We start from the raw sequence: 13,374 nt of genomic DNA on the forward strand, positions 1-13,374 counted from the left end.
TAACAATGAGAGGGGAGCAAGTGGATGTAATGAAGATAGGGTGGGACTGGCCAGGGATGGACGGTTTGTAGAGCTGGACCACGGGGTACATGAGGTGTCACTGTATTATTCTATTTTTGAATTTGTCTGAAATTCTCCATAATAAAAAGTTGAACACATAAACATACAGGCATACAAAGTAAGGCTAGACTCTTACCAGAATGACTAAAATAAATAATAGTAACAGAATAATAATATCAAGTTTTGATGAGGATGTAAAATAACTGGGACTCTCACTGCTGGTGGTAATGGAAGATAAATCACTACTTTGGAAAACCATTTGGCAGTTTCTAATGAGTGAAATACACATCTATCCTACTATCCTATGATCTAGCTGTTCCACTCTCAGGCGCAGACCCAGTAATAAATGACTGAAAATGTACATGAAAGACAAACAGGATGTTGACAGCAGCATTCTTCATAAAAGCCACAAATGGGAAACAATCTAAATACCAATAAAAATAGAATGGATATATTCACATGCTGGAATACCATACATACAGCAGTGAAAAAAGGAACACACTGCTACTCTATGCCACAACATGGATGAATTTCTTAGACATGACGTTCAGCAAAAGCCAGACACAAAACAATATGTAATGTATGATTCTATGTATAAAAAGCTTCAAAACTTCATTGAGATAAAAGAGATGAAAGTCAGAACAGAAGTTTGCTTTTGAGGAACTGGCAGCGTACTGACTGCCACTACTGACCCCCACTTAGGGGGCAGGAGGAAGACTTGTGGGTGCTGATAACGTGCTATGTCTTGACGTGGGCTATCCACTTAACCTGTATGTGTTACTGTATGTGTGTTGTACTTTAATTAAAAAATTAGGAGGAAAGGGTTGTTTGGAAAGGAGCTAGGGGTGGGATATGGAATAACATCTGGGCAGTAATACCAAGAGTTCCCAAACCCATGGGAAAAGCCGTCTCTCCCTATCCTGTGTCACACCTCACGGTTTACAGATAAGGCCCTAGCTCTGGGAGGGGCCTTACCCAGCATGTGCAGCTCAGAGGAGGAAAGCAACACCAGCGATAGAGAGGGGACAGCAACGCAGGCATTATGACTTACGGGCCAGGGCTCCCTCCCTCTCTTTTGCTGCCACCACTTCACCCCTCTCTGCACACTCTGTGGCCCCTTCCCTGTGGAGTCCAAACAGGGCATTGTGACCTGGTGAGGTTATTACTGCTGAATGTAAGGGGAGACTCCATCGTGGCTGCTAAATGCCACACTGTAGCACACTACATCACTACACTTACTTTTACCACAACAGACCCTAACTGCAGAGTCAATCTGTTTGTTAACTGCTATGTACACGTCCACACACTACACGTGCACAGGAGCAATGTCTCCTACTCTTGTATTTGTGGACTGCCCACTCCCCATGTAAAATTCATTTTTGGGGGTGGGGATGGAAGAACTCCCTGGGATTTAAATTCAGTTATTTTATCCTTTCATAAAATAGCATTTCTGGGTCACCCCTGTTCATTAAAAAGAGTGAACTCTGTACTATCTTTCCCAGACTGTCATCCAGGTGGGCTTGTGGCTCCTGCAGAGATACAGAGACCAAGGGACAGCAGGCAGCAACTCAGAGCTCTGTAGTTCTCATGAATGGAGCAAGCTGCTTTGCAGAGCCTGCAGCCAATCCTTTCGGAGCTCTGGGAGCCTCCCCTTTGCTGGTCAGTATCAGAACATTTGGCTAAGGGCACCAGTGGTCTGGATATGCCTCAACTAGGAAGAGTCTGGAGCCTGGCTGCTCAGAGAATGAAAAAGGAATTGGCAGGCCTGCTCTGCATGGTTCCAATGGGTCAGTAATACCTGCTGATCCAGTGGGAACCCCTCCAGCCCTGGTTTTGAGGAAACTCAGAAAGAAGAAATTAGGTTGTTTTGTTTTTAAAGATAGGCCTAGGAAGCATTTGGCACAATTACAAATGGCATACTGAACTGACAAAATGCTTTGCAATTATTTTCTAGACAACTCCACATACATCTCAGCAGGAGAAGTTGAGCACAGACAAGTACAAGTTCTTAGACACTGGACAACATTAGTTCAATTACTCATGCACACTCAAAGGTGCTTAATTAATTATAACAGCAAGAGAACAAAGACCGGGACGGGTCTGCCCTCTCTGGTCAGTAACTGATCCATAGACAAATGCAGGAAAACCAAACCAAACCAAGGAAGAGTCTATTAAACATAAGAACCCTCTAACATAAGAAATATCACCCTTTATAAAACAAAGATGAAACTAAATATTTATATGTATGAACAAGGAAGACACCAAATGCCTTGTATTTGGAGAGTATACTAAGTTCAAGCTTACAATACTCAGGCCCTTAAAACTGGCACTCACCCCATTTTACACTGAGGGAACTGAGATGGCATATGTTAAGTGATTTGCCTAACGAACGGTACACACCCAGCGTCAGATCGAGGTCTAGACTCCAGGTCATTAGCTTCCTGGGTCCCAATAGTGAGGGGAGGCTGGCTTCTCTGCTGATGAAAGCCACCCATTCGTTGGGACCAGGCCCCTGCACACATCTGTAAGACACTCAGCTGGGTATGAAATAGGGCAGTTAAGTGGCCCTCAGAGGGACAAATCCTTTACTCGGTATTAAGAGTTTAGCAAAATGTCTGATTTTTAAATTTACTGGGTGCTCAATAAATAATAGTTTTTATCCCTGCTCAGCCTGGAAAAAAAAAAAAAAAAGAGTTGGATTTGATCAGCAGTTTAAAAATCTGTGTTTGACAGTAGAATTCCAATTACAGAGTGAACCAGATCAAAGGGGGCTACTCTGCTTGTGGCAGGCATGTGGCCCTGCCTGCTCAGCCTTCCTCTCATTCCTTGTTGGAGGAAAAGGATTAAAATCATGGGATTAGACACATTCCAAGGCCGCTAGCTCTATGTTTTACAAGTCTGATTTGGGACCATTCACCTACTCCCTGAGTGAGCTGAAATTTCTATTTCTGTATCAGTATAGGCCATTTCAGCAATTTCAACAACACCTTAAGGAGAGTTTTATATGAATAAAAGGAAAAAAAATTACAAATATATTGGGAAAGATGAGGTTTCGGCCCATAAATGCGGATTTTTCAAATCAAGGTGGGAACTCCCTGACCTGACGTAGGCCCTGCACTAGTGATACGCTCTCACTCTTGAAGAAGCCCCATGAGAGTAGAGCGCGTGTGCAGATGGTGAGGATATGAACATGGTGTTACTGGGGACTCTGGCTGCTAGACAACATACAGCCCACTGTGCCAGCCAGGTACTGCATGGTCCACACTGGTCCTGGCTCTTCCCCATCCCCAGGTCTCACATTCTTAATTTAAAGTAAGGACTTTTCATTTGTGAATTCATGCTGGACTAGAAGATTTTTTTAGGCAGGGCCATTTTCCCACTTTTCTGTACTTCTTTCCCTTCTCCTCTCCATATTCTACTTCAGCAACCCTCAGCAGAGTACTTGATGGGGTAATAAATGCTGGTGAAACACTGACTTGTAGAGACAAGTGATACACTGGAAGTTATCATTGAGCAGGTAGGAGGGTCCTCTTCTGGATCCTACCAAGGACTTACTACACTACTTAGGATAAAGCATTCATCATTCTCAGCCTGAGTTTCAGAATATACGCAAACCACTCTGTGCTCTGTAAAGCAGCATACAAATGCTCATGGCTGTTATCACCGTCAACCTTCAAATGTAAGCAAACTCCTTTCCATTTTGAAAACTGCCATAAGGCTTTAGCTAGCATCATTTTCTATTCAACATTTACCAAGGCCCCACTTTATACAAAGTTCCACGCTGAAGGTTTAAAAAACATGGAGAGAGAAAAACTGTTAATTTGCCCTTAAAGAGGTTAATCACTCACTCAGAAGGCCGTTTAACTGATGGTGTCAAGTCACCTTAGCCTAAGATGTCTCCTTACCTTATCCCACAACCCAGGGCTTTCCTCAACAGCTGACTGCTGAGCCCAGTGGGGCCTTCTGTGGCCTGGTCTTTGGGCAGGACCCACCTGGCACTCGCATATACCTGGCTGACCACTTCCACACGAATGACACTGCTGCAATCTACTCCACTCCCTGGCACACTCCGAGGATGCCCAAGGGGAAGCAGTGCACTCCCCGCCACTGGCCCCAGTGCTCCTAGGCTAGTGCAGCAAAGCTTTCTTGGCAGCACATGCTACATACTACCTCTGGGGAGGCTGCGTGATTTTTTGTTTATGGGGTTGTTTCCTGTGAGGTGTGAGCTTTGGGATTCAGCTGAAGCCTGATGGCAGTTCCCAAATAAGGACAAATATATGAAGCTATTTCCTTTAGGAAGAAAAAAGAGGCTAATTAGGCTCATAGAGGGGTCAGCCTGTGCCTCTGCTAGCAACTGGCAGACTCAGGATATAAGTCTTGCTGTATTCAGTGAGCAGCTTCTTGGTGTCTGCTCAGTGCCAGCCCACTAAAGGCACTGGCCTGGGACCGCAGCAGCAGAGAGCATTGTGAGCCAAGCAGAGAGTCACAGGCTCCCTCTGAAACCTCCGGCACGTTTCACAAACCCCGGGAGGCAGAACAGCACTCCTCGTGTTCCAGTCATGTTAACAGCCTAGGAAGAACTCAGTGAAACTGCTCCTGGGGCCAGTGGCTCAGAACAAACTGGAAGGATGACTTGTAGCAATGTACTTTTCTTGGCAGAGAAAAGACCAGCCCAGTTAGTAGCCCCTGAAGAGAACCATAACCAGGCCCAAGGAAAGACCTCAGCTTCACCCACTCCTGACCCTGGCGGTGGCACTGAGGCTCCCAGCCTTTCCTTTTGGCTGGGCAGCTAAGCACTCCTTTGATCTGACCCGGTCCTACGTGACCGCTTCTCTGCCCCAGTACCTGGAGGTCTTTGTCATGGCCCTGCCTCTCCAGGATCAGCACCCGGTCCTGTAGCTCCTCCACAGTCCCCTGGAGCAGGTCATTCTCCTCTAAGGTGGCGGTGAGACGGTGCTCCAGCTCCCGTTTCCGATCCGACAGCATCTTGATCTGAAAGGGTGGAGAGCCACAAGGGTGGTGTGGAGTTACACCTGGGCTGATGCGTAGGGAGCGAGGGACCAGCCCCGGAACACGAAGGCAGGTGTCTCTCCAAGTGCTCTGCCCAGGGGCCTGGTGCCCCCACCTCTGAAGGAACAGCTGTGATCTGTTAAGCTGAGGAGAAAATCCCTCCCCTTTGGAAACCTATCTGGGAAGGGGTGGGAGTTGAGCTTAGGGGAAGCTGGAATGTGGGGTGCCAGGCAGAGGCAAGGAAGGTTAGTGCTCTGGAAATTCCACAGATAAGACAGAAGGGCCCCACCTTGCTGCCTACAACTTTTTTTTGGCTGTACAGAGCCGCATGTGGGATTTTAATTCCCCGACCCGGAATCAAACCTGTGCCCCCTGTGGTAGATGTGCGGAGTGTTATCCACTGTACCACCAGGGAAGTCTCCTGCCTACAACTTTCCTTCAACCCCACAGTTTATGGGGCAGTGGAACCTAACCCGCAGGACCATTCTTCTTTCTCAAGTCCTGAGCACAAGAAAATGCCCAAGACAGCCTTTGGGTTTCCTGCATTCTCGTATTCTACGGCTGTCCTCCGTCCCTCCCCTACTGCTGGCAGGTCTAGCTCTAGACTCATGGTTCAGACCTGGTGCCCCGGGTTAATGGGGGTGCCAGCAGGATACAGAAAATACAGCAGTGCCTGCATCAGCCCATGTCCTGGGAAGGAACAGGACATGGACACAGTAAATAACTGATTTTACTCAAAGTATCGTTTGCTTGAGTAAGAAATTTGTGAATAGAAGCAATTTTTCTCCTTTTATGAAACAGGCTGATATGTTTGTACACTGGGTATCTAGCTAGTCTCAAGAGACTTTTAGGACGGTCTCCCTTGTCTCTTCCGTTTCAGTGAGAAAACAGAGGAAAAGAGGAAAGAGATGCCAAGTCTTCTCTGGCCTCAAGGTCTGCAGGGTGAGAAGCTGCCCAGCACTCCCCAAGGCCAGTGATGCTTCAGCCCAAGAACCCTGCCCTGCTCAGGGGCTATGAAGCCTTTCCGAGTCCCCTCACTTGTTAGTGGCCCTGGGGAACTTCTGGAGTCCTGCAGGCTCTCCAGCTCCTCCCATTTATCAGTTCCCTGCTAGACTGATCTCTCAACCAGTTTCTTGTGAATATTCTCCTGCTGTGGTTAAGACGTTCTCCATGGTCTCTAGTCTAGCATGATAACAATTCACTAAGGGGACCAACCTCAGACCATTTCCAGGGGAGACTTAGAAATGACTGTGTAACTTGTCCCGTGTCCTCTGAAAGCTACCTTTCCTCTGCTTTTTGGCTGTTCTCACTCTCTGCACTAGAATTCTGTTCATAGGGCACAGATCTTCCCTGGCCACCCATCCATCAGATAGGATGCTGTCCTGGGGAAATGAAGTATGTGGCCTTTGTCCAGAGTGATCACGTATCTGGCAAAACAAAGAAACACTGTTTCTCAAGTGTGCGCCTGGGTAAGGGACGGAAAGGAGCAGGCCCTTTTGTGAATGGGCCCACTATTCCCCACACTGAAGCAACATTACCTACGTAAAGGGAATTCTTACTCTAGTTGGTTTTCATTTAAATACCCTCCGACCTTTACATTTTCCTTCCCGTGGATCACCTTTTTTCCCCAAGTTCCACTCAGTGAAGTCATGAGATAATATGGTTCTGATACATAAACCTTAAAAAAACTTAGAAGTTCAGCGCTAGGTTGAAGTAACTTATTTGAAATAAACAATTTCATAGCTTAGCTTTTAAAAGTAGCAGTATTACTGGACGTACCAAGGAATTGGCATTAGGCAGCCAATTCCGTCATCCCATCCTACACATTCTGAAACTTGGGACCAAATCTGGCCATAAACATTCCTGGGAATGACCCTGTGTCATGAGGGTCTAGAAAGAGTGAGTTGGGGGTGGTGGGAAAAGGAAGACAGGCAACTCGATGGAGTCAGACCTTGGCAGAGGTGGCTGAACAGCACGTCATGCACACAAACCGTCACAGACAGGCATGCCAAACCCACCAGCACAAACTACTTACTTCAAGAACCTGCTGCTCAATACCAGTAGGAATTCCAAGGGAAGGGAGGAAGGAAGGGAGTGAGAGCCAGGAGAAAAGAGAAGATATTGACAGACTTTAGGAAAAACATCTTCACGTCATTTATGAAGCAGGAGAGCAGCCATCTGGGCCTCTCGGGCCTGACCACGCTGACTGGTTCCTTCACCACAGTGGGGGTGCACCTTCACGTGGCACTACACTGTCCCCCAAAATGTAACTCAGCTGAACGGCTGCTGTTCCAATACCGAGGGGTTGTGGAAGCTTCCCCAGAAGAGAGCCCCCATTTGGGCTGGTGACATGACCCTTCCCCTCTCCTCACCCCCCCACAACTGGATTCTCACAGTACTATTCCCTAACTGCTACATTTTCCCCCCTCTGGCCCACTCAGGCCATAGACACTGTCTGGCCTCTCACATGCTTTCAATAACACTGCTTTCTTCTAAACACCACACATAGTACCTTCCATGTATTAACTCATCAAATCCTCACAACAACCCTATGAAGGAGACACTTATATTATTCTCAGTTTATAGGTGAGAATAATAGACCCTATTAAGATGGACTGAACTGGACCCAAATGGAATGAAGAAAGGAAAGTTTCCCTTTCCAATCTTCTATTTAGGATTGGCAAGGATGTTTTTGGAGGGATCAACATATTCAGTAAAAAGTAGGACATTCATAATTTCAACACACTCAGCAGTAATTCTGAGCAACCTTGTTTTTCTAGACAACAGGCTACCCAGAGGAATATGGTCAAGTGTTCCCTGTTCAGTTTCTCACAGATATGTCTCCCTGGAGATTCTAGATAGAGCAGGTTATTGTTCAGAGGGCTCCTGTCTAAAAGAGCACCTGGCACAGCACCTCCAATGAGAAAAGCACTTCCATCCAAGCACTGCTGCACAGGGAGGCTCACCTCGGCCTGAAGGCTTTCGAGCCGGATGATGTGCTGGTTGGTTGATGAGTTTTTCTCCCGAAAGTCTTCTCTGAGGGCGTGGACTTGCATGGAGAGCTGTCTCTCAACTTCTGATGCCTGTAAGCAGAAGAGACCGTAGAGCTGTTTCAGAGGTTATACAAAGGAAGCCTGTTCCGATTTCTGTGTTTCATTTCTCAAGCATCTCTTTGCAACTCTATTCTACAAAAAGTACACACCCAAACAAGATTAACCCCTATCCCTACCTCCACTATGAATGACGCTGTCTAGGTCTAAGACCACTTTGCTGATCAGAGGAAATAGGCCTAGAAAACAGTAAGTTCTCAAATGTTCGTTATCGTCGTCATGATTCAGCACACAGCAGAAGCTCAGCAAACATCTCTATTGAGAGAGAGTCTCAGTATGTTACATGAAAGAATAAGACCGATATACCTAATACCTTAGAAATTCCTTTATTTCTCCCATCTGTTTCCTTAGTAGGGCCCAGGTAAATCATTTTTTCTGTATTGCTTACTTTCAGTCAACACGGGCACTATTTAAAATACCCTGCCATGTCTGTTAAGATTTTTGCTGTTCATTCCTCAAGGATGTTTTTTGCAACTTTCGATTCTCTGGGGAGTGCTGGCTGGGGTGCTCATTTCCCACCTCGCGCCATGGGTTCTTCTCTAACGCTGAAACACAGCAAACACCAAACACCATTCGGTGTGCCAGCACCTCTTCTTGAATATGCAGGAGTACTTTGAAAGAATGCACCCTTGTAAAGATATGAACTCCGTTATCCTCCTGAGGGTCCAGCCCAGCCCCCAGTCAGGAGAGCCACAGGACAGGTGAAGTAACTGCCACAGTGCTTTTCTGAGGCTAAATGGGGTCAGTACGTTTTATGGGTTCTCAGGCGAGATCACGGTGTGGTTAGGAGAGGCTTTCAGAGGAGGTGGGATGGTAATAATATTGAAATGCTAGATTAGCTGTTCAATGAGGCTCTCACAGTAATAGTTACATGTTCAATAGTTCCTTTTATCTTCAAGTGCTATATAATCAATCGTCCCATCTTCTTTTGGTCCCCCAGATTCAACAAATGTGCCCCCCGTCCCAGACTACAGAGACACAAAAATCAACCTGTAGTGCTAATTTTTAAACAATTACAAAACATACAACAAAAGAAAATCAAACCATCTCTTTTTCCTCCTTATTCTAAATTTAATTTTAGTCACTACCAGCTTGTTTCTTAATCACTTAGAAATACAATATTAGTCATCCTTGCCTAAAAATAACAGTATTATTTATTGAGTGCTTACTATGTGCCAAGAACTGTGCCAAATGCTTTATCTTAACTGTCACAACCAAAGTAGGGCCTATCACCCTCAATTTACTATTAAGGCAAATCCCCACATCTCAGTGAATGACAGCATCAAAATGGTAAACTTTGGGCTGTCTTACTCTGAAATTAGGACTGCAATACTGCCTTTTTTTTTTTTTTAACAAACTTTTATTGAGATACAGTTAACATACAATAAACTGCATATATTTAGAGTGTACAATTTGATATTTTTTTCTTATTAGTAATGTATATATGGCAGTTCCAACCTCCCAATTCATTGCCCCCCCCGAACCCTCCCCACTTTCAACACTTGGTGTCCATATGTTTGTTCTCTATATCTGTGTCTCTATTTCTGCCTTGCAAACTGGTTGATTTATACCATTTGTCTATATTCTGCATATATGTCAATCACTCACTGTTGAAACCAACTTTATGAGTCCAGTTCAGAAAGGCTTTTTTTCTTTCTTCTTTTTTTTTTAAATACTAAGCAATTTTATTTATGACTCTTGAAATTTCTTCGAATAGAATTTAGGGCCCGTAAGGAAAACTTCTTCTTATAAATGCTGCAGTTTGATTGCCTATACTGAAGTCAGTTGACCAACAGGGTTTCAAATATGTTCAGGTTACAAAGCACTGGGTAATTCAGGCAGCTGACCTCATTCCGAGCATCACTGCCTTGACATGAATCATGAGATAACCAAGCCAAAGAGATGCACTAAGGGCTACAAATCTAGCCCAGGTGGTATCAGAAATGCTCCGGTAGACAGTCTCCTCTCAAAGTGATCTTCCTAGAAATAAAATTTGTCTCTTCCCTCCAGGAAGTACGACACTAGAGTCTCAGCTCCTAACCATTATGTTATAATGCGTCCGTTAAATGTCTGACTCCTCAGATGTGCCCAAGGATATAATGTTTACAAAGACTTTTAACCTACAGCTCTCATATGAATCTCCAACAGCCCTAAGAAGCAGGAATTGCTGGCCTTATTTTGCAGACAAGGAGGTGGAGGCTGAGAGGACTGGCACTGCCCTGGTCTTTGGCCTCCCGATTAGGTGCTCTCCCAACACACCATGGCCACCTCCAGCCAGGAGGTGGTCATTTATTTGTCTGTGATGGTGATGGAGGGGAACAGATCAATAAGATATATAAGTACAATTTGCAAAGTATATTATTTCCTTCTTTTTCAGAGATGGAAACTGGCTCAGATACTTAGATCTGACCACCAGAATGAGTATTAGCTATTTATTTATTTATGGCTGCATTGGGTCTTCATTGCTGTGTGCAGTCTTTCTTTAGTTGCGATGAGTGGGGGACACTCTTCATTTCAGTGCATGGGCAGGCTTCTCATTTCGGTGGTTTCTCCTGTTGCAGAGCACGGGCTCTAGGCTCATGGGCTTCAGTAGTTGCAGCATGTTGCTTAGTAATTGTGGTGCACGAGTTAGTTGCTCTGCAGCATGTGGGATCTTCCCAGCCCAGGGACTGAACCCATGTTCCCTGCATTGGCAGACAGATTCTTAACCACTGCACCACCAGGGAAGTCCCAGTATTAGCTATTTCTGCACATAAATAATAATCTCTGAAGTTTGCACATAACTCTAATGTTCTAAATGCTTTCTGAACAAAGTATCAGAAAGGCTACAGTTTTAGTTCTATAATGAATTTCAGAGCTTCTTTGAAGTTCTTCAAGTAGGAGAGTAAGCCAGAGTAACAATGGTCCTTCTGAAGAGATCTGCTCTGCTCCTGAGAGGAGGGATGTATGATGAAAAGCAAAAAAAGTTAAGGATCAGATGGTCAGAGTTAGAGTTCCTGCCCTAACACAGATATGGGCACGAGTTATATGAGTCCTTTAACCTCTTTGAGTCTCACTTTCCCAAATTATATAGACATATTCTTCCTTCATACTGTAACACAAAAAGGGCAGGTCTGAGGGTACACCCATTTCCCTATTTCTAATTCAGGACTTTGTGGGATTGAGTCCAACCACTGAAGTTTAGGGAAATAAAGAAAGGAAAGAAATATTGCACTGCTACAAGTTTAGGGCAACTAGGATCGGTTGTTTGTTTCTTAAAAAAAAACTCAGGTACTGAGAACAGCATGTGTATGTTATAAGGAGCTGTCATACGCACAAGTCCACTGAGAACAGCCTGTTAGGTGACACAGCCAACATCATGAAGGTCAAGCTAAAAAATACAGGGAAATATAGAAATATTCGGCAGCCATACCTTTCAGTTCTGTTCTCCTGATGGCTTGGCAAAGAAAAGCTATTTTAAATAGACATCAAATATCCAGGAACCATACCTCTCTTGGAGATAAAAACTTTCCTCCTTCCAGGTTTAGGGCAGCTAGTCATGGCCCTGGGACCTTTTTTGGTGGTGATGGTGTTATATTAGGATAATTCATTTTGAAAGCAGAAAGGACAGGCACGGGACTTACAGATTACTTCTCATAATGATGAGTTTTGGCTGCCGTGCCTGATTAAGCAGCCAGTAACATCTGGGGCAAAACTGTGGCAGAGAATGACATCTATAATCATAGGTGAATATAAAAAAAGATGGCATGCTTTTAGTTCAAGTATTCTTTTATTCTTAAACTCAAATTTTTTCTTCTAAAATAAGAATAACAGGGCTTCCTAGGTGGCGCAGTGGTTAAGAATCCGTCTGCCAATGCAGGGGACAAGGGTTCGAGCCCTGGTCCAGGAAGATCCCACATGCCGAGGAACAACTAAGCCTGTGTGCCACAACTACTCAGCCTGCACTCTCGAGCCCATGAGCCACAAATATTGAGCCTATGTGCCACAACTACTGAAGCCCATGCGCCTAGAGCCTGTGCTCCACAACAAGAGAAGCTACCACAATTAGAAGCCCACACACACTAGAAAGAGTAGCCTCCGCTCACCTCAACTAGAGAAAGCCCACGTTCAGCAACGAAGACTCAATGCAGCCAATAAATAAATAAAATAAGATTAAAAAAAAGAATAACAAATGTTTAGAGTAAAAAAAATTAAGATGAACTGAAGGATTAAAATGAAAGTTTAAGTCCCCACTTATCCCTAATTATCAGCACCACTCTCCAGTGATATATCTAATATCATCCATATTAGAGATACTTCTTGTGAGTCTTTGTAGAAATTTTCTATTCATATCTATCTAAAACATTACTAAACTTTTGGTTTTAAAAATACATATAATATTTTAACATCTTTCTATATCAATACGTAGACCTACCTTATTCTTTTTAACAATCATCTGGTATTTAGTTACACGAATATACCACAATTTATTTAACGAGTCCCCCTACTTATGAACATTTACAGAGTATTTCAATCCTTTGCTATTATAAACACTGCTTTCAAAAAATATCCTTGCTAATCAACCTTTGTACTTGTGGATGAACAAATTCCTATAAGTGGAATTACTAGATAAAAGGAATGCATATTCACTTTGATAGGCACTGCCAAAGTGTCCTCCAAAAATGTTGGATCACTTTACTGTACCTCTACTGACAGAGTACAAATATGCCTGCTTCCCAATACTTTGCCACCACTGGGTATTATGAAATGTTTTAATCTTTAGATGCTTATTTCTAACGTTCTCAAAAACATCTCTTTTACTTTCACTGCATACATATTGAATAAAGAAAACAGGATACTCAAGAAATAATTCTAGTTCTATTAAAGAATGCTGAAAAGTTTAACACTTATACAGTTCTTGAACTGTCTGAAATAAACTCTTTTTATAATCTGAGTGCTTGGGTAATTAATTACTAATTAATCCTCAAATTTGCAAAATAAAGTGTCGGTGTGTTCCTTCTCCCTGATATGCTTGATTTGATCAGAGTACTATCTAGGACAACTTACTTTCTCTCCACTGAGCAGAACTGTTCCATGATTACTTTTCCTATTGACATGATTAATAATATAAGACTATTTCACCAAACTGGAACATTTTAAATGTGTTTAAACTGGCCAAAGTAGAACTGTTAAGTATATACTTTCTTGTTAAATG

At 43.8% G+C, this 13,374-nt stretch overlaps 1 protein-coding gene across 3 annotated transcripts in view; it reads right to left on the minus strand.

Moving 5' to 3' along the window:
- The window catches only part of BICDL1 (BICD family like cargo adaptor 1), a 105,463-nt gene that overhangs the window by 18,692 nt on the left and 73,397 nt on the right, over positions 1-13,374 (minus strand). For all 3 annotated transcript variants that reach the window (XM_057744938.1, XM_057744937.1, XM_057744939.1), the window contains exons 3-4: positions 8,037-8,153; positions 4,906-5,052 (exon numbers count right to left, since the gene is read on the minus strand). In XM_057744938.1, coding sequence (XP_057600921.1) covers positions 4,906-5,052; positions 8,037-8,153 — 264 coding nt within the window. The remainder of the gene's footprint in view (positions 1-4,905; positions 5,053-8,036; positions 8,154-13,374) is intronic.

This window comes from Hippopotamus amphibius, chromosome 8 (genome assembly GCF_030028045.1).
Source record: "Hippopotamus amphibius kiboko isolate mHipAmp2 chromosome 8, mHipAmp2.hap2, whole genome shotgun sequence".
Taxonomy (NCBI): Eukaryota; Metazoa; Chordata; class Mammalia; order Artiodactyla; family Hippopotamidae; genus Hippopotamus; species Hippopotamus amphibius.